A 23,345-nucleotide genomic window follows, 5' to 3' on the forward strand; every position below is an offset into this window, starting at 1 on the left:
AACATCATGGCACAGCATGTTAAATAATGCAGGTTTTGACGGGGTCATATAAAGTAGGCTATGGTATTACTGGTTAATGCAATTTTTCCCTGTCCATGTGACCTTGGTTAAATCAGAGGCGAAGAAAGTTATGAAAACAAACAGTGATGAATTGTGCAAGACATTTATTAGCAAAGTAAATAAAGGTGATCGGTGAATGTTTGGTCTCACCTGAAATATAGTGTTCATCATCACCGTTAAAGGCCTGTTGCCTGAAAACTCTGTGACTTTAAAAACATTAAGGCCCCATTTGTTTATGTCCTCCAGTTCCTGAAACAGAGCAGCGAATCATTAGACAGTCTGTTGTGTCTGATGCACCGAAATTTTGGCAACCATACATTTTTTGTCGAAATAGCAATTTCCAGTTTGCCAATCGGGTGAAATCAGTGGTGGAAACAGTGATGTTTGGCGTTTCTCAGATGAGGCGGTGTGATGTTGTGCACACGACATGGATAAACTACAGAAGGCAAACAAGCCAGCTGTGTGGACGCTAGTGCTGGATTGACAATATTGATTTCTCATTTTACTTCACTGGTTGTCTTCATTATTTAATGTATGTTTGAATAAATCGGTCATAAAAAAAAACATAATAATAATAATAATTTACAGCCATTATTTAAATGTTTATATTTCAACAACTAATTGGAGTAGAAACAATAATTCTGTTGTTAAAAAGTTGACAACAACTCTTTATGTGCAATTACAATTTTTGTATTATTACGTTAAACTGATTAATTAGTTATCAAATAAAACGTCTTTTAAGCTTCAGTTTTTTCAGCTAAATGAAAAAAATATTTTAAAGTTCTAAAAAAAATGATCAAATTTTTGGTTTCAGCCCAGAATGTTTCTTTCGGTGCATCACTATTAATGACATTTGTCTTCGGTAGAGCTGCTTGCAGTTGAATTAAACTTGTTTCATAATTTGATCAACACCATTGTCTTCTGTAGAGCTGCTTTACAGCTGAATTGAGTTTGCTACATAATTGATGATCTCTGCAACATTGACACTGATAGTGAACTGAATTGAATCAATACTGAACTAAACTGAACTGAATAATGACAATTTTTTTTTTTTCCTGTTTATTACTGGGAAGCTGCTTTAAAATAACCTGTATATTATAACGCACTATATATATTAATGTGACTTGACTAAACCCATATGCAAAATGCATATAAAAATAGATGTTGGTTTGGCTTTTATAACAGCCAGAAAATATTGTAGAAATGATTCAGGACTCGATTTAGAAACAGCCAGTGAATTTGAGAAAACTGACCTGCTGAAAACAGCAGCATTTGTTTCTGAATGCATTCATCAACCAATGTGTTGACGAATACTAGTTTAACCAGCAGTATGCTCTGGGTTAAAAACCATGCTGGTCGACAGGCTTCCTGGTGAACAGCATGACACTAACCAGCATTGGAAACACATGCTGCTCCAAGCTGCTCTTTTCAGCAAGGTGCAAAATCTTTCCAATCACACGTCATCCAACTACGTCATCGTACAAAACAGCTCCAGTGACCTTTCGTCAAGGTCTACAAGAGTCTCCGATCAGGTCCAATCAGGATTCAACTGAGATGATTGAGGTTCTGTCTGAGTTTGAAGTGTCTGAAGCAGCTCTCCAACTCAAATAACCCCTCTGGCGTCACGCCGCTCACCTTGGCTAAGGAGTCTTCCGTATCTGTCTTGACCCCGAAGCGAGGGATGTTGGAATTGGTGAGGCTGGTGCTGTGCATGAGTTTTTTCACCCCGCTGATCTGACACATGGGCTTTTTCTTCTTCTCCTTCTCCTTCTGGAGGGAGGGCATTTCCACATCATGCTGTTTGTCTGGAGAAACAATGGAAGAGCGTGAACGTGAGCCAGAGCGCCAAACCTCACCATAACACTGACAAGTCAAAAGCGTTGTGTTTTATGATTGATGCTTTACCTAAAAATGTGTTGGAGATGTACTCTGAGACCTGGTTACCAGATCTGCTCATCTCAGACAGGTGCGTTAACTCCCTGTTCAACATCCGCTTGAACTGCACAGATAGATAGATAGATAGATAGATAGATAGATAGATAGATAGATAGATAGATAGATAGATAGATAGATAGATAGATAGATAGATAGATAGATAGATAGATAGATAGAGTTTTAATCAGTCATGGTAATGCTTCATATTTAGGTGACACAAAGAAAATGAATAAATTAATCAATTAACTGAATTTTAAAATCATTCAGCTGTAACAGTCTATTCTAATCAGTGTGAGAACAGACGCCCTCAGACCCCTCAAATAAAACCAGACTAGATCTAAAAATAACCACATCTAGAAATCAGGCACATTTCATGGATTAATAAATCCATATTTGTAATCCCATCATGAATAATTAAGAATTAAAACATAATAATTATAATTTAAGGATAAACATGGAAAAGTTGTATATATATATATATATATATATATATATATATATATATAAGAAAAATATTATAAATATATAAATGATGTTGCAATACAAAAACATGCTAAATAGGCTTCATTTTCTTCATGCAAAATATAATTTTTTATAATTTTTTCCTTTCATTTGTGATGAAGCTGAATGTTTTTGTCAGATTTACCTAAAGGAGGACAAAACTTTTAAGTCACATAAATTTGCCAGGCCTAAAAATATATTCATCTTTACATAAAAAATGCACTGATTTACAACACCACACCATTAACACTGAAAACATCTGTGTATGGCAGTAAAGATCACCCGAAAGCCTTCAAAACTGAAACAGAAACTGTCCTGTTTGGATTGTTGCATAAAATATTCATCTCTGCTAATTTGCATACAATTTACATGTGGTGCACCGCACATTATTTGAATACATCGATTCATGACGACACAAAACAAAACAAAACTCAATAAATGAAGATAAGCAAATACCCAGAGGCCAAAATTGATTGTTTGCGTTTTGCTACCTCAGCCTCTGTTTATCCTAAATAAGGATCCCTGTACATCCGAGACTAAAGATAAAGAAAATCAGCTTCATGATCCATACCTTTATATATCCCCATGAGACTGAGCGTAAATAATTAGCTTCAGGCATCTTCATTAATGCTCCAAAACACGCAAAAGCAAGAAACAAACCACTCCTATATCCTTCAGACAACGCCACGCGAATGCTTCTGCCGTCTCAGTCTAAAAACTGCATCTCGGGATCAGGTGGAGGTGCGATGGAGCTGCGGAGGCTGGCAGACATGGCTTGGCTTCGCTCCTCTGAGCCGCGAGAAAGACGCTGGGCTGCTCAACACCTTCCAAATATGGGACTGCTCCTGTAATGGATGCTGTTCGTGCCCCTCCACACAGCCAATCACGGCTCATTACTGAGGGGGAGAGATGGGGGCAGGAGCACCATCATCCGCTGATGGAGGATGCAGGCCTTGGAGAACGGCACTGTTTTCACAGCTCACCTTGTACCTGGTAAAATCATACGGCAGAGCGGCAGTGTGCTCCGATGACTCATGAACGGCTCCTGGTGTGGTCTATCTGTTGACGTTACCCCATCAAGTATTGATAAACCGATATAATTCGGATGATATTTCGCCGTTATTATCGGCAATGACCGATCAGAAGCATGAGCAGGAGCCTCTCGCGTCATTCCTAACATCAATGTCTGCAATGTTGAGGGATAATAAACAAGTTCTGTTTTCAAATATTTTCTTTCATGCACTTTGAGTCAAAATTGTATAGTGGTGTCTCAATGATAGTGATTATTTATATATAATTCTTTAATTAATACTTCTTTCAAATATTTAAATACAATAAACTAAAATAAAATTAAAATAGCTAAAAAATAAACTATACAAGATAATAAAATATACACATTAAAATATATAAAGCATTTCTGGGTTGAATTTCTATAAATAAAATAAAAATGTTATCTTCTGAAATTATAAAATCATTTTAGATTTAATAAATATTTAATGCTCATGTATTTGTAAAATGATTTTTTTTTTGTGAAAAAGATTTTTCATTTGTGATTAAATGTCACCTCAATATGTTTTTATTTTTATTTTCAGATTCACCCTAAAGGAAGATGGACCTTTTAGAGTCACACATATTTGCCAAGCCAAACGATGCTTCTCATCTTTAAAGTCTTACATAACAAATGCTATAAATAAATGCTAAAACTAAAATAAATTCATAAAATAAAATTCATAAAAATGTCAAATTAAAAGTAAATAAACAAAAAAGTATAAAAATGGATTTAACTGGATTTTATAATACAATATACATAAAATATCTGGGTTGAATTTCTATAAAATAAAATAAAAAATAAATGTTATCTTCTCAAATAATAAAATATTTTTAAATCACATAAATATTTAATGCTCATTGATTTATTTGATAAGGCTACTGGCCTCTTTTCTCTCATCAACATTGGCCACTGAAAAACTGCCACTGTACCAAAGCATGGCCCTGTTGATGTGATGTTCACAAAGAAGTGTAAAATTAATTTCAAATCCACTGACAGTCAAAAAGAGGAAGTAGTTAAACTTCTCAGACTGTAAAACAAACTCCTGTTTGAGTGTAAATATTGACCTGCTGATAAACAGGGCCTAGGTAATGTCCACCTCCATTCTCCAATCAAAGGCTAATCAGAAGTGAGCGTCTTTGATGACACTTGCGAACTGCAGAAGGGAACGACTATCTGAAAATAAAACAAACATGTCTGGAACAATATGCCAGCATTCATATGGAGATATAACACTTTCATGAGGCCAGGGAAGATGTTCTCATTTGAAAAACAAATGATAGATCAGTGGCTCTTTATGAAAGCAATAGCCATTGGCTGGATTTGTTTGTGGCTGATCTGAATATGAACCTGAAGCCTTTACCATACAGCATTGATATTACATTATCAGGAGAAATATGAAGCCTCTGTGGTGGCGTTTTACGTCAAAGCATTTCTTTATGCAAAGCAACGCATTATATGGTTCATTATAAACAAGGAAATAAAGCTGGAGGGAATCGCTGTGTATGTCAGTTTATCTAGTGACCTACTATAACCTACTGAACAACCCTCAAAAATAAGAACAAAACACCACCTTTAGAATCATTAAGTCTGCACTCACCAAAGCGACTTACAATTGCTATATATGTCAGAGGTCGCACACCTCTGGAGCAACTAGGGGTTAAGTGTCTTGCTCAGGGACACATTGGTGTCTCACAGTGGATTCGAACCCGGGTCTCTCACACCAAAGGCATGTGTCTTATCCACTGCGCCATCACCACCCCAAAATCACATTTTAGAGACATTTTCAACTGATGCTGCATATAAAAACTGGACAATAAAAAATTATAATTTTCACTGGTTTTATACAATAAATGATGTCTGATTGGTAAAGAATGAAGAGTTTGTCAAAAATTCTAAAAGTATGTCAAAAAGTTATTGGTATTTTTAAATGCTTTGCTTTGAATTGATTGTGATGTGAATATTTATTGTTTGTTTGTTTGTATTTTTATTAATTGTGTTGTGAAAGTTGTGATTTACTATGTAACACTTTGAGAAGCTGTTTTGTCATTTGAAGCTGTTTTTGCACTGTCAGACTTGTCATTCATTTATGAATAATTTTATATTTTGGCCAAATAAAAAGAATAAAAAAGAAAAGAGTAAGCAAGTAAATAAAAAAAGAATGAAACTAAATAAATAATCTAATATTTTCGCCAAAAAGTTTAATCAAAATAAATAATTATGTAACTTCATATAGAAAACATTTTTGGATTGTGTTTCCAGCAAAAATGACTTTTTTAAATATATAAACCACAATATCATACTGGTCTAATCGCCCACCACTGCTCTTCCTGTAGAGCAGGGGCCGGCAAAGTTTGGCATCGGGTCAAAAAAAACATTTGCCACTAGATGGCAGGCATGAATATAGTCAAAGGATAATTTAAGAAATTAATTGATGAAAAATGCAACTAGAATTGCCTGTGACATACTCTTACAGTGTCTTTTGTAACTGTGAGCTGTTACTCGGTGTTAAATCCTGTGGTAGGACAGTCATTAACAAAATGCCACATTCGTGCGGCGGTGACAGGCAGAGTAGGCTATGTGAGCGGAGTGGAGCGTCAACAATTTCCTCCGCGCTCTGGGCATTTAATAACTCCACGATCACTGAAATCAGAAACACCGCTCTGCCTTCGCTCCACGGCTAAAGTATTTCAGTATCACAGTTCTGTTCATAGGGCTATATTAAAAAATAAAATAAATAAAAGATCGTTTCAACGTGGCTTATTGGAAAACTAGTGTGCAAACTTTTTCCTACCACATGACAAGCTATTTACATGGTTGTCAGCATTAAAAGGCATAATTGCTGCTTTTTGCAGTGCAATTTTTATTTTTTATTTTTTTGCAATGAAAATATCAGTACGTTTTCGTCAGTTATTTTAACTACGGATCGATGCTGCTCATTCGAAATCAGATACAGATGAAAAATTGCATTTGTTTGAATGCATTATTGAGAGAGCGATTGCGTGTAAATAAGTGTTGTAGTTGTTTAAATCATGCTTTCAGCTCAAAATATTCAGTATCTAGAAGGAACAAACTAATTCCTTGAGAACTATAATAACTTCCCGCTCATGTCCATTGCCATCATTCACATTCTTTCTGATTTGAGAAAGTCAAATCTGTCTTTCTGTCATGACAGATCTATAACAGAACCAGCCAATATCAAAATAATCTGGCTGCGGGCGCGGGCCAGATATTATTGCTGGCGGGCCACTTTTTGCCCGCGGGCTGCCTGTTGCGACCACTGCTGTAGAGTGAGTGACATGATGGAGGCATTAGCGTACATGAAACAGGATCCTACAGTACAGTGGATTATGATTAATTATAGACTAGCGCTAACTAGAGGCAGTGTGGTCGTGCCATAGGAAGAGTCTGCTGCAGGTTGAGGCCGGTGTCATGCTGATGGAAACAAGGGGGGAAAACCTCCGACCACACCCCAAAATCTGCTGGGATGACTTTCATGCTCGTCATCAGAAAGGCAATGCTATTTCTGGAGATCTAATTATCGCCCCATCAAGTTTTATTGGGAACATGCACACTCATAATAACACATTATTCCGAACACATCTGACAGATACTAAATGCATTCTGGAACTGGATGATCCGACAGCTTAAGTGCACAAAAGCGCTAAATCTGATGTAGGAATTAAAAATTGTTGACACAAAATTGTGGCACATTATGTGCCTGTATCGCTCATATGAAGGCTGTTTGTTCTCTTTAGTGAGGGAAACAGAGCTCTGTGGTTTTCTGTGAAGCAGTCTGGTGAATTCTGGCTGGATCTGAGGTCTTTAGCTGGGCTCACACAGGCCTCGAGTGGCTTTGATCAAAGCCGTCGGCGGACTCTTTGAGTATCGTTCAATGTTTCGTGCTTTGCTGTCGCTGCTTCAGAGAGGACCAATGGGACGCCAAAGGCTTCACCACAGCACGCGTGCAGGATCCAAATCATTCAAGAAAGCCACTGGCCACAGATACCCCCTCATCCCGTATGCCAAACCCCCCACCATAACCCATATGTCTTATTCCTTCTGTCTTTCTTCCCTTCGGCTCGGAGTGGTGTGGTGTTTCAGGAGCTTTCTTGGAGGGGAAGTTGGATACTTTGGTAAATCCAGATCTGCTGTAATGGGAAGTCTTTAAATTGGTACCATATGTATTTTCTGGAACAAAATGTGTATCTCAGTAAGATGGCATTAAAGTGTTAATTTACATAATACTGATAAAGCTTTATAACTTAATGTATAAAATTATTTATATACTTTATTTTACATACTATCAATATATTTTTTATATGTATTGTATTAATATATATTTATAAGTGTGTATATATATTTTTGATATATATATATATATATATACATATATTTATGTGTAAGTATGAATGTGCATATGTTTATATTTATATAACAATATATTTATAATTATATATACTTATTTTGTGATATGTGAAATGGCTATAGAAATGACATACAGTATATTATATATTTATATTCATATATACACACAATTATTATTTAATATAATTATTTACAATTATTAATTATTTATATATTATAAATATATCATGTTTAATATACGTGATAAATGATCAAATATGACAATATTACACATTGTATATTTACATGTAGATTTATATATAATTTAATTAATAAAATACTCATATAACATAAAAAAATATTTATAATTATATATTAATATTGTGATCTTCTTGTGATATGGATGAGGTCCGACCCTTATTTTAAACACATAATTTAAGGAATCATTGGTGTCTGGAGCACAAACAGCACGAGTTTCATGCCGTAGTTTAATTCTTAAGGTTAGGGGTTTGTTTAAATCCTCTAAATTTGAGCCCTTAGTTGAGGGATTATAGGATTATTGAGTTGCTGATGTTGGATTTATTGTTTTCATAGTCATTGGTGATGAGTCTGAATCTTTATCTGTCTCTAAATACATATTGATACCGTAAAAGATTCTATCAAACAGTACATTCTAGAATTATTCAATGTTTTAAGATCCAATGTATGTTATGCAATAAAGCAACCAGAGATCAGATAACACACGTAAATTTGCATCTGTTACAGAACACAGTTAATTTCTGAGCAGCATCTTCATTTGCATCTCTTCGCATCGTATTATGATGATCAGGTGTGTGAGGTGTTTCACATTTGTTCTCGCCACCGAATCACCGGACCAATCAGAAGCCAGGCCTCCTTCACGACCCCTGTTTTATGGTTTGTTTTTGAATGCACTGAGCATGCTCCCGAATCACCGGCATAGGCCTGCCACGCTGCATACTGATGAACAGAATACCTACAGTACACACACACACACAGCAACAACATGCCCTCCCTGTCACTGCGCAGACAAACAGGCTTGTGCAGGATCCCACATGCTTGCAGTTGCCATGGCGACGCAGCCAAATTGAGCCCTGCAGTGGGCTGAGAGACAGCACAGACGATGCACGCGCACCACATTCAGCACAAAGACACCCAGCCGAAAGGTTAATGAGGTCCTCTAGCAAACATTACAGCATCTTAGCGACTCTGCCTAACACTGATGCAGTTACGTCACTAGCATGAGTCTGGCTGTGCTGTGTGTGAACGTTAAAACCCTCACCTATGCTGTCGGGACGTTGTGATGTCATGCCTGGGCTAGTTTAGACACGCAGCATCTCATTCTATATCAGCAGTGAGACACTATATACAAGCATGTGTCTAACTTACAGTATTCAACTTCTGGAGAGTGTGCTGTTACTTTACTAATTGATCAGATGCACCATTTTCACCTGCCGGAGGTGAAAGATTTCCACAGATGCACATTGAAGGAGGGAACTAAGCTGTATCTACAGAAGAAACTTGAAGGTGGACTGTTCTGTCTTGGGCCAGGAAGCAAACACGCAGCAACTGAAGTTTAAACACAGCCAGTGTCTGACCTAAAACCAGTTCTACAAAGACTGTTTCCTGTCTATTCAGCACTAAAGTCTGATGATATGGCGAGGTTATGTAATCAGCATCACTGTAAACAGTTTGCATAATGCCTGCAGATTGTGAAAAATTATCATAGCAGGAATAGATTTAATAATATTTATATGTAAACATTGTCTAATACGGGATGTTGCAACAAACATGTTTACATTTCATAATTTGTAGGTGTTTGCGTTAACAAAATGCATATACAAAAAATATATACCTATGTTTATATTTGTATATGTATACTTGTATGAATTAATATACTTGTGTCAATACAATATATCATACTAGGGGTTAGAGGTTTGTTCACATTGCTAAACCTAAGTATTAAACTTTGTGCTATAGACATAAATGTAACCTCAAATGGTCAGAATTTGCACGTGGTGGATGATTAAATTGGGTGGAAAACTCCCCAGCAATCACCTAGTAACCCAAAATCAGGTAACCACCATGCAACTACTTAGAAATCCCCAGAAACCACCTAGAACAGTCTAGTGATCACACAGAAACACCCTGGAAACCGTCCACAACTCCCTGCCATCATCACAGCGAGTTTTGCTTATGCAAACACCGCTCATGTTTTTGTCATTTTTTTCATTTTAAAATCCAGTTTGTAGAACAACTATTCAAACTACCAAAATCCAACAGAAGACATTCAAGGTTTACATGACAACAAACATTATATCACCCAGTTCTAATGTGAAATATGATTCATGACCTTCAGTAATACCGGGACTTCCCCTCCTCTTAGACTCACACCAAACGCATAAACCAAAACAAGACCTCTATCCCATATTTCCCTAACCCCTCTCCACAAAAAGGAATTACAGGGAAGCTTTGCTGGAGACTGCAGTCCTGGGCACGGCGGCGTGCCACATTAAAAGATGCCTGTGCAGTCATCAGCAATGCCAAACATGATCCCCAGCAATCTGACCTCCCTCCCACAAGAACAGACCCATGATTCCAATGACAATGATGCTTCAGTCTGACTAAAGGTCTTCCAGCATGGGCTAGACACGCACACATGCATGCATAAACATTGGCCGTTTCTATTCACACAGTGGGGCAACAAGCATTTGGTGTTTTGATAATCAGACGTCGTCGGTCATGCCGAAGCAGGATGCGTGATGGGCAACCCTGACTCACAATCCCGCACGTACATGACTCGTGTGTGTATCTCCCTGAAACTGCACCCCCCTGGGGCAGCCATCTTGGCTCTAACGAAACCTGATAACGTCCCCTGTCTGCGAGCCAACAGCCCTGCCAAATCACACCAATTACCTGAGCTCCCCTGGGTAGCAGCGGTAATGACATTAAGTCGAGGGGAAGCCCTTCGTTCTTAGGTGCGACGTAAGTGGAAAATACCATGTGTTAGGTGGGAAGTTGAACGGTGACTCACCTTGTTGGAGGCCATCTCGCTGACGGAGTGTCGGGTCTGCAGGGTCTCCAGCTGGTCCAGGCACCAGTCCAACTCCTCCAGGGTCTCGGTGGCCAGTTTCTGGTAGGCCTCCTCTGGAGGGAGACAGGGAAGGGGATGGTCAGTTTTGAGGCGTTTGACCGGGCTAGCCGAGGCTTCCCGGATATCGTCCACGTCGTACACAGCCATGCTGGGATGCCCAGGGTGGACACATGGGTGACTCTTCATGCTGTGCTGAAAAGATGAGGGCTAAAGGATCAAGTACGAGCTGCTCCTTGCCCTCTGAAAACTCCAGAGACGCACCGGAGCCCCATGCTCCTTGCATATACAGACACACACATACGAGCACAGAGATTCCCTTTTTAATCCGCTTCTACTGATTCCCAGCGGGTTGCCTGAACAATCCAATGTCCATACGCTGGTTTAGAATCAGTCTCCTCCACAGGTCCATGAACTTCAGAGGATGTCTTATAGCTGACGCTCTGCCTCACAACAAAAGAGAGAAACCGCAAAGGGTCTCCTCAGCACCTCCTACCGGCTTTACCCCCCCAGACAGAGACTCCTGTATGAAGCGATGGGCTTTGCCAAGTGTTCCTGGAGAGCTTGGGCAACAGCGGTATCCAGAGTCGTAAAAAAGAGCTTGCACAAGCGACACAGTGAGAGAGCTGTGCGGCACCTCAGCTACACAGACATGATATAGGAGGCATTGCTTTACACAAACATGAGCAGCTTCCTGTGAAACCACAAACCTACAGAGCTGGAGAGCACGACGCAGCGAGAGATGCAAGATCTGGACCGGAGCGCTGGAGCAGGAGCCCAGCATCCCTGCAGACTCACTGCTGTCAGCAAAAAGGGGCCAGATCTCTGTTACAAATGTGTATTAAAAATGCTTGCTGCAGTTCTGTCTTGTGCGTGACACGACTGGGGACTAGAGTTTCACAACATCTGAAAGGAAGATCAAATTAACCACAACATGTGTAAGCATTTTGTACATAAAATGTATAATAGTATAATAAAACAGTATACAAATGCATACTTAATTTAAATTTATGTAGTAAATTGCATTTATTTACATTAGTGCTGTCAAACGATTAATCTTGATTAATCGCATCCAAAATAAAAGTTTTTGTTTACATAATATGTGTGTGTACTGTGTATATTTATTATGTATATATAAAGACACACACATATTTTGAAAATATTTTCATGTATATATTTATATTCACATAATTTCTATTATATATAAATATATTTAATATATAAACAAACATTTTCTTAAATATATATATATATATATATATATATATATATATATATATATATATATATGAATGTGTGTGTATTTATATATACATAACACACATATATTCTGTAAACAAAAACTTATTTGAACTTTATTTTGGATACGATTAATCGCACTAATTTAAATATATATTTAGAATTTTGTTAATTTATTTAAATTATAGATATACATTTTCAAAAATGTATATAATATATAATTAATAATGAAGACAACTATATCTATCTAAAATATTAATGTTTATTCTTATATATATATATATATATAATTTTATTCTCTTTTTACATATATATATACTTATTCTCTTTTTTATTTTTTAATTAATCTATATCAGTCTGATGAACCAAATATTAGATTTTAAATTGATGTTGATAGATTAATACAGTTTTTTTCCCCCAAATTCTGTTTTATTCCATGTTTCAAAAGTATGAAATATAAATATTGGTTTTGTTTTTCATATTTTCTGTTAAATTATAACATTTAGATTCCTGATTCATGCATGAAATGTGATTTCAAACTGTATTTTAGTTTAAAAACAGGGCAAACATTATGGATTAACAGTATTGGTCATTTTATCAGTTATCGACTAAAACAAAAATAATTATCGGTTATCAGTATTTGCCAAAATTGCTGTATCAGTACAGTGCGAGAAAAACAGCAGATAGTATAAGCATACAAGTATATATCTAAAGCAAAAGCAGCCCTAAACAATCTGAGTAAATGTGCAACACGTCTCATCAGCAGCAAACAGCCACATCCACAGGAGTCCGATTAGTATCAGATGGAAGATGGGAGAGGTGCCTTTACTCGTGACAGACAGATTGCTTGCGATAGCAACTGCTCTTTCATGTCCCAGAATGCTCCTGGGAGGTTGTTTACTTCAGCTGTATGCCATTCCAGTGCAGATTCATTCACTGCGATGCTGGAAGATTACGTGACAATCAATCTACGCTGATTACCACTGAAAATTAATCCTTGTTATGGGACCAATGCGATCCGTTCAGGCCCAGATTTAATTTTTTTTCATAATCCTGGATTATGTCGGGGCTGTGCAGTTGTGACAAGTGCATTTAAAACCTTAACCTGCGTCACAGGATGTGCATATGTTCACACCGCACAGACAATAAACAATAACTCAAACTGTTGCAATTCTACTCGTGCGTATTGAGTTACACAGAGAAGAGCTAAAGTTACAAGAAAAGCATTCATCAAAACAAGCATGACACAATCACAACACGCACTTCAGAGGTCACAGGATCTTGATGCTTTTGTTACGGGGCAACCTTTAGAGGACTATACCGAGAAAATTTGCTCAACCTCTGACTCGGAGCGTGCAACACACACTCGGGTCAGCAGCAGCTTTGTCTATCATAATTCAAAGGTCAGGGGAGAAAAACAGCTTGGTGACACACTAGCCCCACAAAGAAAGAGAAAATGCACAGATGAAAGATTTAAGAAAGGAAAAAGATGGAAACGTGGGGGAAAGGATCACATCATGTGTGGCATTCTCTCCGCCCCAACCCCCCATTTCTTTAGCCCTCTCCTCAAACGGCTGTCCAATCACTCTCAGAGAATTCAAGAGCAGGGGTCCACTGTCCTTGCTGACAACATCTCCTCTGACGTCAATGGCATTCTTCTTGTGTTCAGTGCGACACCAGAGGTCGGCCCCTCAGAAGCTGCTGTGACAGAGCAGGACAGGGCTGCAGTCAAACTCTGGAGTGGATTCCACAAGAGACTGAGCAAACACTCTCTGACTGGATGCCAGACAAAGCTACAGTTTTAAAATAAAGCAATTCAGAAAGCAAACATTTTTGTGGAGATTTTTGAATTTGATCAGAATCCTACCTTGAGGTGTCTATGTATACAATTATACTTTTATTCAGCAAAGATGCATTAAATTGATCAACAGCAAGACTTTTATAATGTTACAAAAGATTTCTATTTAAAATGCATTTCCATTTAAATCTACTTCTGTTCTTTCAAATTATCCTGAAAATAATGCATCACGATTTCCACTAAAAATATTAAGCAGCAAAACTGTTTTCAATTACATGATAATATTCAAAAATGTTCCTTGAGCAACAAATCGGCATATTAGAATGATTTTTGAAGGATCATGTGACATTGAAGACTGGAGTAATGATGCTGAAAATTCACCTTTGCATCACAGAAATGTATTTACATATTAAAATATATTCCAAAAATATATAAAATATACTATCACAATGAAAAATTTAAATGAAAAAAAAAAATCTATAGTATTTTAATAGTATTAGTAGTATGTAGTATTTTAATATTTATTTAAATATAGTTTAAATTGAAAGCACAAATAAATAAATAAAATGCTTGCAAATATGATCATAAAATTGCCTCCAATTAAACTGTTTGCTTTTGTTGTGAAATATGACTAGGACATTTTAGAATTTTTTTTCTTTCTGAATAAATGATACAAAAAACACCTGGTAAACCGACATTTGCTATATCCAGAATGTCCAAACCTGACGTTTCACCAACTTTGCTGCTAAATTATGCTAAATTCAAATGAATAAAAACCACAGCTCAGTGGTGGCCTTTCTCTAGTAAACGACTGACCCATATAGTTAATCAAACTTCAGATAAATCACTCAGAGCCAGCACCTGGCCCTGCTAGATGCCAAACGATTTCGGAGAAAACCTTAATGTCACCCCTCAGTGGGTCAGCAGTCTTGAAATACACAATTCCTCTCCAGTAATAGCGAGAAAGCAGCCGTGGGAAACAGAAGCCTCAGGCTGACGCAAACACCTTCTGAAAACCAGCCCGAGATCACCTAGACGCCACGTTTGAAAAACCAGGTCATTCTCGTGAGACTCTGTCTTTTTGAGATGCTTATGCCATCCGCCTTCAGGTTGCCAGGCAACCACTGTCGAATCATTAGAAAGCAAGGGGCGGAACCTCTGTGTTTTAAGCAGCAGCTATACATAGAAGGAGCCGATAATGGACCGAATCGGCAGGTGCCACTGAGGTTTTAACTTTGATTTTAGGGCTTCATTTTTTTCATATGGCCTGAATGCATGAGTTAGCACGTGCACTAAACTGGGGAAGTGTTGATGTTAGTTGTGTGCATTTCCATATCAGACATTTGCATGAAGGCCAAGTGATGGGGAGCATCTTGATTGATGGACTCATCTTGCAAGTCCCGGCAAGACGCCAACACGCGCTTTCCCGAACTGGAAGCACGTCTCTGGCCGAGCATCAAAGCGAGATGGCGTGTGTTTGCGAGTATCATGTCAGATTGGCGGGCTGCCAGCTGCGCCACATCTATTAATAACAGCTTTGCACAATTCGAATGGGGTGAAAAGATTCACGAATGTCAAAGCAGGTTATGTTTACCTCTTTTGGAAGACACATTTCTCATGCATCGGTATACAGTGTATGGACATAAGCATGTCCATGGTCCCAAAGACCAGACCTGTTATAAGCATCTAATGTAAAAATATAATTGGTATTTGGTGTTGATCAGCTTCTCGGAAAAACACCCCAGTAATCTCATGCATCTCCTCTAGAGTTTCAGATCTCAAACCGTGCTCTGATTTGTCAAAGTCTGCAATCAAAAGCCAGATATTTCAATATAAAATGCTCAATATTATTATTACACATCAATTGAAAGGGAAATCACATGCAAAGGAGATGAAAAATAATTAATACACAGTTTAGACCAATATTAATTCAGGTTAGAGGTTTAAAATCTAAATAATATCAAAACCAATGAGAAATATACAAAGCATATCATTTCAAAACAAACATTTTGGCCACGCAGTGCATCTCTTTTCTACAATAATACAGAAAAGATATCATCGCAAAATAGAGCAGCCTTGCTGAAAAAAAGAGGTTACTGCATGAATGAAAGTTGTTTTGTCGCTCCCTAGAGCTTTACAGCTGCTATGACAGGCTTGATCAACAGAACCAAATCCAACACAACCAACCGCAAAGAACAAACACTAACGAGATCTCCATAATATCTCCATTAAATAGCAAGCAAAATAAGCCTTTTAACTAAGCCTTCTGCTTCTCAGATGTTCTCATCCTAGTAATTGCATATGTGTCTCTTCTAGAGTTTCTGAAGAGATCTCAAACTGCATTTAGATACCAAAGTCTGCAATCAAAAATGCTCAATATTAATATTTTACATAGAATGAATGGGAAATAACATGTAAAGCAAGAGAGAACAGTACAACGGAATTAAATACACAGTTTAAAGGTTTAAAATCAAGTTAATTACTGCATTTCTGAAATGGTATAAAAACCAAAGGGAAACCATCTCACCTGAGAAGGAGGCCTTTGAGAGAGGAGGCATGGGGGATCGCCTGTGAAAATTCAGCACAACAAAAGCACAGAGCATTATAGATAGCACGATACATTTGATTTGTTTCCTCTTCTGCTCTTTTTGCACATCAAAAACTGTTCATGACGATTGTAAGGCTGAATCTTTGACGTAACTGCACTCACTTGTTGGACGTTCGGTCTTGCTGGAGGTTGGTTAACGCTGCAAAGTTATTCCGTACCGTCCTCAAACTAGCCAGCACCTTCAAGAGCAAAGTAAAACGCAAGAGGTCATCGACGTTGAGTCTCTGTAATTTAGTTTTATCCATCACATTTAACACAAAACTAAATATTACAGTTAGGACAAACTGAGCATTTGTGAAACTTCATTTAAATTAAAGGCTTAATTCACATATGCAGTTGAAATATTAAAACGTATTGTTTGTATTATTAAATAGGGTGTAAAGTCCACATGTCTTTTTGTGCATTATTCACATGTGCATGTTATTCCAAAACCAAAAAATGTTTAACTTCGTAATCATTTATCATAAAACGACTTTGATTTTCGGCTGACGTCACCAATCACTCTTCTTTTCCAAGCACTTTTCACTATCCAGTCGGTTCCTGATGAATAAAAGTCCTTCCCTACAATATTTCTCGCTGAATATCCTGTGTGGTATGAATATTATTAAAAGAGTTTCATGTTGACTTCAACAGTGCAGAAGGGCCTGGATGAGATGTATCCCAGAATTCACCCTGAACTGCTTCCTGTGTCACTGACCTGTGCAAACGGTGTAACGATGAGGTCATCTCCATGACTGCAAGAGAACGGACAGAGTCAGAAAATCAGCAGTGTGACATACACACCTCAGGTACATAGCCAAAGAAAATGATGACTCTCTTAATGCGTGATACGCATGTTTATAATGTTGCATGCATTTGTCATGACAAACGAACCATATCATTAATAAAAGTGCAGATTTTGCCCCAAAATAAAATCAGATTGTATAATATTTTTGCGTTTGGTCCTTCAGGAGGATTGAGATATGGTTTGTCTGTGTGACAAGAGACAACAAGGCAGGGACACGCTTGCATTAATGCTTTCAATGCTAGTGAATGTTCACTACCAGTGTGTGGTGTGGACGACCTCCATTCATTCAGATCTCACCGTGACACTTTATGTCAACATATTCGGTTAGCATCACACATGCTGCTCAAGTCTAATCGTGTACAAGAACATTTCACACCAAAAGTGTCAGTTCCACTGAAAAATGCACAGAATAGTATTTAAAATACAGGAAACTTTCATTATGCAACAACAGCGATTATGAAGATGCACAAAGTCAAGAACAAAAAGATAAAAGACAAAAATGAGAGGAAATAATCTGCATGAGTTTTAAACATCATAAACGACCAAACATCAACATTTCCATCAAGCACTAAGAGATTCAGATTCAGACTGCATTTTTGGGCATCAAAAGCCCAGTTTGGGTCATGTTGTGTCTACAATGCCCAAAAATGCTGCTGACTGGGTACTTAAATAGCCTGATACTGAGCGTTCACTAGGTAGGCAGCAGCCTGATCCCGTCTCACCGTTGTTCATCATCCTAACTGTCCTGATTTGATGGGGAAATGTGGTGTGAAATGAGGAATATGATGCAAAAAACTGCATCCTGGTAAATTCCTCCTTAAACTATCAGATCTGTGACACACGGGATGTGTTTTCAAACTTTTTTGTCAGCCAAACCCCTTTGACATAAATTATTTGCTTAAAGTATCCCCTGATATTTTAAGTAAATATTTCAATAATTGAATGGCACATTTGCATGTTTAACTTTAAAAACATTTATTTTTATCAGTTTTAAATTTCAGTAATATTTATATAGCTATTGTTATTATTACACTCAAAATTCATATTACTTTAATTTACATTTTTTCCACAATAATTTTTAAATACACGGTTTTCCAAAAAGATAATTGTTTTTTTACATTGAAGATTTCACATTTACATGACAACTGTATAAACATGTTATTTGCAAAAAACGTTTTAATTTTTATTAATTCGCTAATGGTATACACTCGTAGGCATACCCCATTCGTGAACCCCTGCTCTAGAGGATACAGTCACTTTCCTGTGTCTATCCCTTAAAGGCCGTAAATTATAGTACACTTTTTAATAATGTCAGTTTAAATATAAATTGTTCACACTGAGTGATTACATCACTATAGGAGGGTTATTTGTCAAGGTTTTTTTTTCTCAAATTTTCCTTACTTTTCATGTAAACTTTACTTGAAATGAAAAAAGGAATACAAAAATACAAGATTTCTGATGTTCATTTAACTTACTGTACTAAAATCTGAAATGTATGGTGGCACACTGCTGCCACATATATATTCATTTTTTTCCACTTAATTATATTTTAATAATGAGATGTCATTTCAACAATATATTTTCTTGTAATAATGACATGTCATTAGAACTGTACTTTTTCTCGTAATCACGAGATATTATGCCATACAAACTATGTTTTCCTGTTATTATGAGATATTTAATGTTTAATACAACATAATTTGTATGTGATGTGACAACACAGGCCTATAGGCCTTTATCACACTTACGCATTTGAAAAGTGCAAAAAATAAAAAATAAAAATAAAGCTTTAAATAAATTCATAAAAAATTATGTGATTAAAAACAATAAATAATAATAACAAAAACAAACAAAAAAATGTAAATGAAAACAGAAAATATAAAAACTAATTCAAAATATGAATTAAAACTATAATAGTATCTCAGTGATATTAAAATAACACTAATCATTAGTGGCATACATGTGAGACTTCAGTAACCAAATATATCTGACCAATGAGAACAAAGTTTTCTACGAATTTACAGATGTAAAAGTAAAGAAAAATAAATAAAACAGAAAAAAATCCATCATTTTATAGCAACTACACTTTTAAAACGAAGCTTAATTTCTAACCAATAAACTTTTTAATGTTGAGTATAACTATAAAAACTGGAGTCACTAAAAAAAATTATTTGATTTATTTCCATGACTTCCCCGATAATTGACTGTAGGCACAGAAACTTGAGTAGTAAATCTGTGTCAGTGTGAATGCCCCTTTAACGGGATAACCTGACCTGTCACTGTTCTGCCTTCACATCATTCAGGCTCATTTGCACGTTGGAAATGCAGTTAGTGAGCGGCTAGTGGCGAGAGCGACAGCAGGACAGCAGCGCATGTGAGTGCAGTTAGACTCTGCGGTGGGGAGGCAGTAAGTGTGCAGTTGAGTGAGCAGCATGCCAGTATGTTGGGAGGAGTTCGAGGTCATGTCTGGATTTCTGAGCAAAGAACGAGACCTCCAGAACAGCCCTAAACACCACGTACCCTCTCCGCCTGTCATCCGGCTGGCTGAAGAAGCGTCCGATTTCACGCGTGACCCGAGTCAGTTTCAGCACATGGGTATCGCTGACGCTCCTGCGGTTTAGCATAATGCCGTGTGTCTGTACGTCCATGTGTGTGCATGTATGCATGACGGCTTCCCTCAGCGCTACATGTCCACACACCGTCCGGGAGGAAAAGGTCACCGGCAGGCGTGTGTAGCGTATCACGCGCTCCCGTCCAACTGCTGCAGTATGCATGCGCGCTAAACATAGTACAAGGCCGCGGCTTCGACAAGTGCAACAACCTGCTGCCATTTCACAATCAACAACCTGCTCATTTCAAGACTTTTCAGAGCAGCTTTAACTGGAGTGGGAATGTGAACGCTATCCTGCACGCTACTCTGAAGATGAGAGTGTCCAGATCGTGCGTGTGAACTCCAGATGAACCCCACATCTGTGTGTGTTTCTGATGCTGACAGCGTTGCAGGGAGAGGAGAACTAACTATGGTTTATCAGCACTCTGCTCAGTATGCTGAGACTGCCAGACCTTTCAGAAGAGCTAAATGGAGAGGCAGCTGCAGCTTATCAAAGCCGTAAGTTCAGCGGCTCGTCTTAAAGTGAGCTTTAGCTTGAAAACATCAGGAGAAGACACACAGCAATATCAGGCTGAAAACGGTCCAATGTTTGGCCTGTGCATTGAAAAATACTTCATTTGTTTGTTTGTTTTCTGTCAAATCAACATCTAAGACTATCTTCATGGCAAGAACATAGTAAAAAAGGTAAATAAAGTAATTCATAAATAAATAAACATTTAAATAAGTGAAATAAATTAAGTAATAAAACACTTAATTGTTCAAATAAATAACATGCATACAAATTACGAAAAATTGGACTAAAATTAAAATAATTTAAAAATAAAAACTAATTCAACATGTTAATTCAAACATTAATAAAAAGTAGTATAATAGTATTAGTAACAGTATAATTATCGTATAATCATAATTAGTAATAGTATTTTAATGGTACTAAAAATAAGGTGCGAAAAGGAAAAGAAATTCAATTAAAAACTTTTTTTAGTAATTGCACTTTTAAGACAGAGCATTTTTTAAATGCTGAGCATAACTACAAAAATATTAAAAACATTTTGTCCATTGTGAAAAAGGCCCAGCAGAGGTTGTACTTTCTTCGCCAGCTGAGGAAGTTCAACCTGCCACAGGAGCTGCTGAAACAGTTCTACTCCGCCATCATTGAATCCATCCTCTGCACTTCAATAACTGTCTGGTTCAGCTCAGCTACCAAATCTGACCTCAAAAGACTACGGAGAGTAGTCTGGACTGCTGAGCGAATCATTGGTACAACCCTCCCAACTCTCCAAGAACTGTACTTATCCAGAGTGAGCAAAAGGGCTGGTAAAATCACTCTGGACCCCTCACATCCAGCACACTCCCTCTTTGAAATGTTACCATCTGGTCGACGCTACAGAGCTCTGAGCACCAGAACGACCAGACACAGGAACAGTTTCTTCCCTCAGGCAATCCATCTCATGAACACTTGACACTAAACGTGGAACACACAACACTATTATTTATTTACCACACATACTTATTTTTTTCATTTCAAATTTGCACATATCAGACCTGTACACACATAATTGTCTATATTATATATTGTTTTTTTGCTATTTTGTACATTGCCTATTTGTATATTATTCTTTTATTACCTGTGTCCTGTCCTGTTACTGTCTTTCTGTTGCACTGTGGAGCTTCTGTCACTACAACAAATTCCTTGTATGTGTAAACATACCTGGCCAATAAAGCTCATTCTGATTCTGATTCTGAAGATAGTTCATGTTAATGCTCACTTTAGCGCCCTTGTGGCAACACAGAGAATGCAAAGCATATTTGAGTTGCGTTATGAGTTGTTTTCTGATATTCTGGAAAGAAATGACACGTGAAATCAAGCTTGCATACCAAGAAAACATGTAGACGAGTATGTTAAGAGACCTCAAACTGAAAATGAATTATTCTTTTGAAAAAACCCAAATGTGAAAAGTGAGATTTGTGTGGGGTCTTGAAGCCTGTTCATTGAAATCTGAACAAAGTGACTGGCAAAAAATGAATCAGACTTTCCAGCAGTAATCAGTACAGTACATTACGTGCAAGACGGCAGATGTACTACTAAAACTCCAAGAGCAGTTGTGACGGTAGAGGTTAATATCAGGAACCGACATGATATTTCCTGCCATTCCGGGTTGAGAATGGATTCTCAGGCGAAATGAAACGAAAACGCGTGCCCGCCATCCCTCGGGACTCTACATAATGCATGAGCCGGTGCAGGGTTACATAGAGAAACGCTCTGAGCTTGCAAAGATCAGGCCAGAGAGAGGAAGTGCACTGATCAGACAATTTCCTGTGATATCATCCATCACCGTTCCATTTGCTTTAGCTATGCGATCTGGGCTCTTTGATCGTTCTGCTGTTCATGTGCTTGTTTTATCATGCAGCTGACGTGATATAATTCAATAATTACACCTCTATTCTGTTGTATTCACATGTTCTGTTCTAAAACCTAGTTGAGGGAACAATTTAAGGTGTCAAGTGTGCTTCAAATGCAAAGGTTACCCCAAAAGATAAGCAGCATGCAAAAACTTGTAAGGTATTTTGTTTTGGACAAATAAAAAAGCATGCATTGCCAAAGTATTATTGAAAATGTTTATAATAATAAATTTATATTATATACATTTTATATATTCCAACAAAGAAGCAAGATGAATGCTGATTATAAAAAATGTTCTGTACTGAAAAGTGTTAATGTTATAATAATTAATAATTATATAATATAAACCATACATGTGATTTACAAATGTTATAATATAAAAAAGCAAAAGAAATTGCAAATACATTGAGTACTGAAAAAAATTAATAGAAATGTTTATAATTGAAAATTATTATTATAAAATAAAGATACAAATTTTATAGTTTATACATTTTTTATATTATATAAAAATAAGTGAGAGAAATTTGTATTATAAATATATTCTGTTGAATAACTAATAGCATGAATAAAAAAAAAAAAAAAAAATATATATATATATATATATATATATATATATATATATATTTATTTGACATGTATTTAATAATTTTTCCAATAAAAAAAAAAAAAAACATTGTAAGCCATTTTGCTTATTAGAGCATAGAATTGGTAGCTTAACAAAATGCTACTGAAATCAATTGTGAAGTCAAATGTGAAGCAATGTAAAGCGCTCAAAATCAGTCCCTTATGAGTGTCAATCTTTAGTTAGGATGCTGTCTTTGAAGGAAGCTGTAGGCAGTACAAAGCTCACTATGTTTTGGAACGGAGCCTCAGTGCAACTAATGGCATGCGCTGTATTTCT

The 23,345-nt window shown here is 37.0% G+C and overlaps 1 protein-coding gene across 2 annotated transcripts in view; it reads right to left on the reverse strand.

Annotated features, from left to right (window-relative positions):
• Nucleotides 1-23,345, reverse strand: part of LOC306864151 (3',5'-cyclic-AMP phosphodiesterase 4D-like) — a 70,328-nt gene that overhangs the window by 6,135 nt on the left and 40,848 nt on the right. For both annotated transcript variants that reach the window (XM_079407897.1, XM_079407896.1), the window contains exons 4-10: nt 17,343-17,379; nt 16,748-16,824; nt 16,565-16,605; nt 10,944-11,056; nt 1,966-2,059; nt 1,696-1,865; nt 211-309 (exon numbers count right to left, since the gene is read on the reverse strand). In XM_079407897.1, coding sequence (XP_079264023.1) covers nt 211-309; nt 1,696-1,865; nt 1,966-2,059; nt 10,944-11,056; nt 16,565-16,605; nt 16,748-16,824; nt 17,343-17,379 — 631 coding nt within the window. The remainder of the gene's footprint in view (nt 1-210; nt 310-1,695; nt 1,866-1,965; nt 2,060-10,943; nt 11,057-16,564; nt 16,606-16,747; nt 16,825-17,342; nt 17,380-23,345) is intronic.

This window comes from Barbus barbus, assembly GCF_936440315.1.
Source record: "Barbus barbus genome assembly, chromosome: 45".
Lineage (NCBI taxonomy): Eukaryota > Metazoa > Chordata > Actinopteri > Cypriniformes > Cyprinidae > Barbus > Barbus barbus.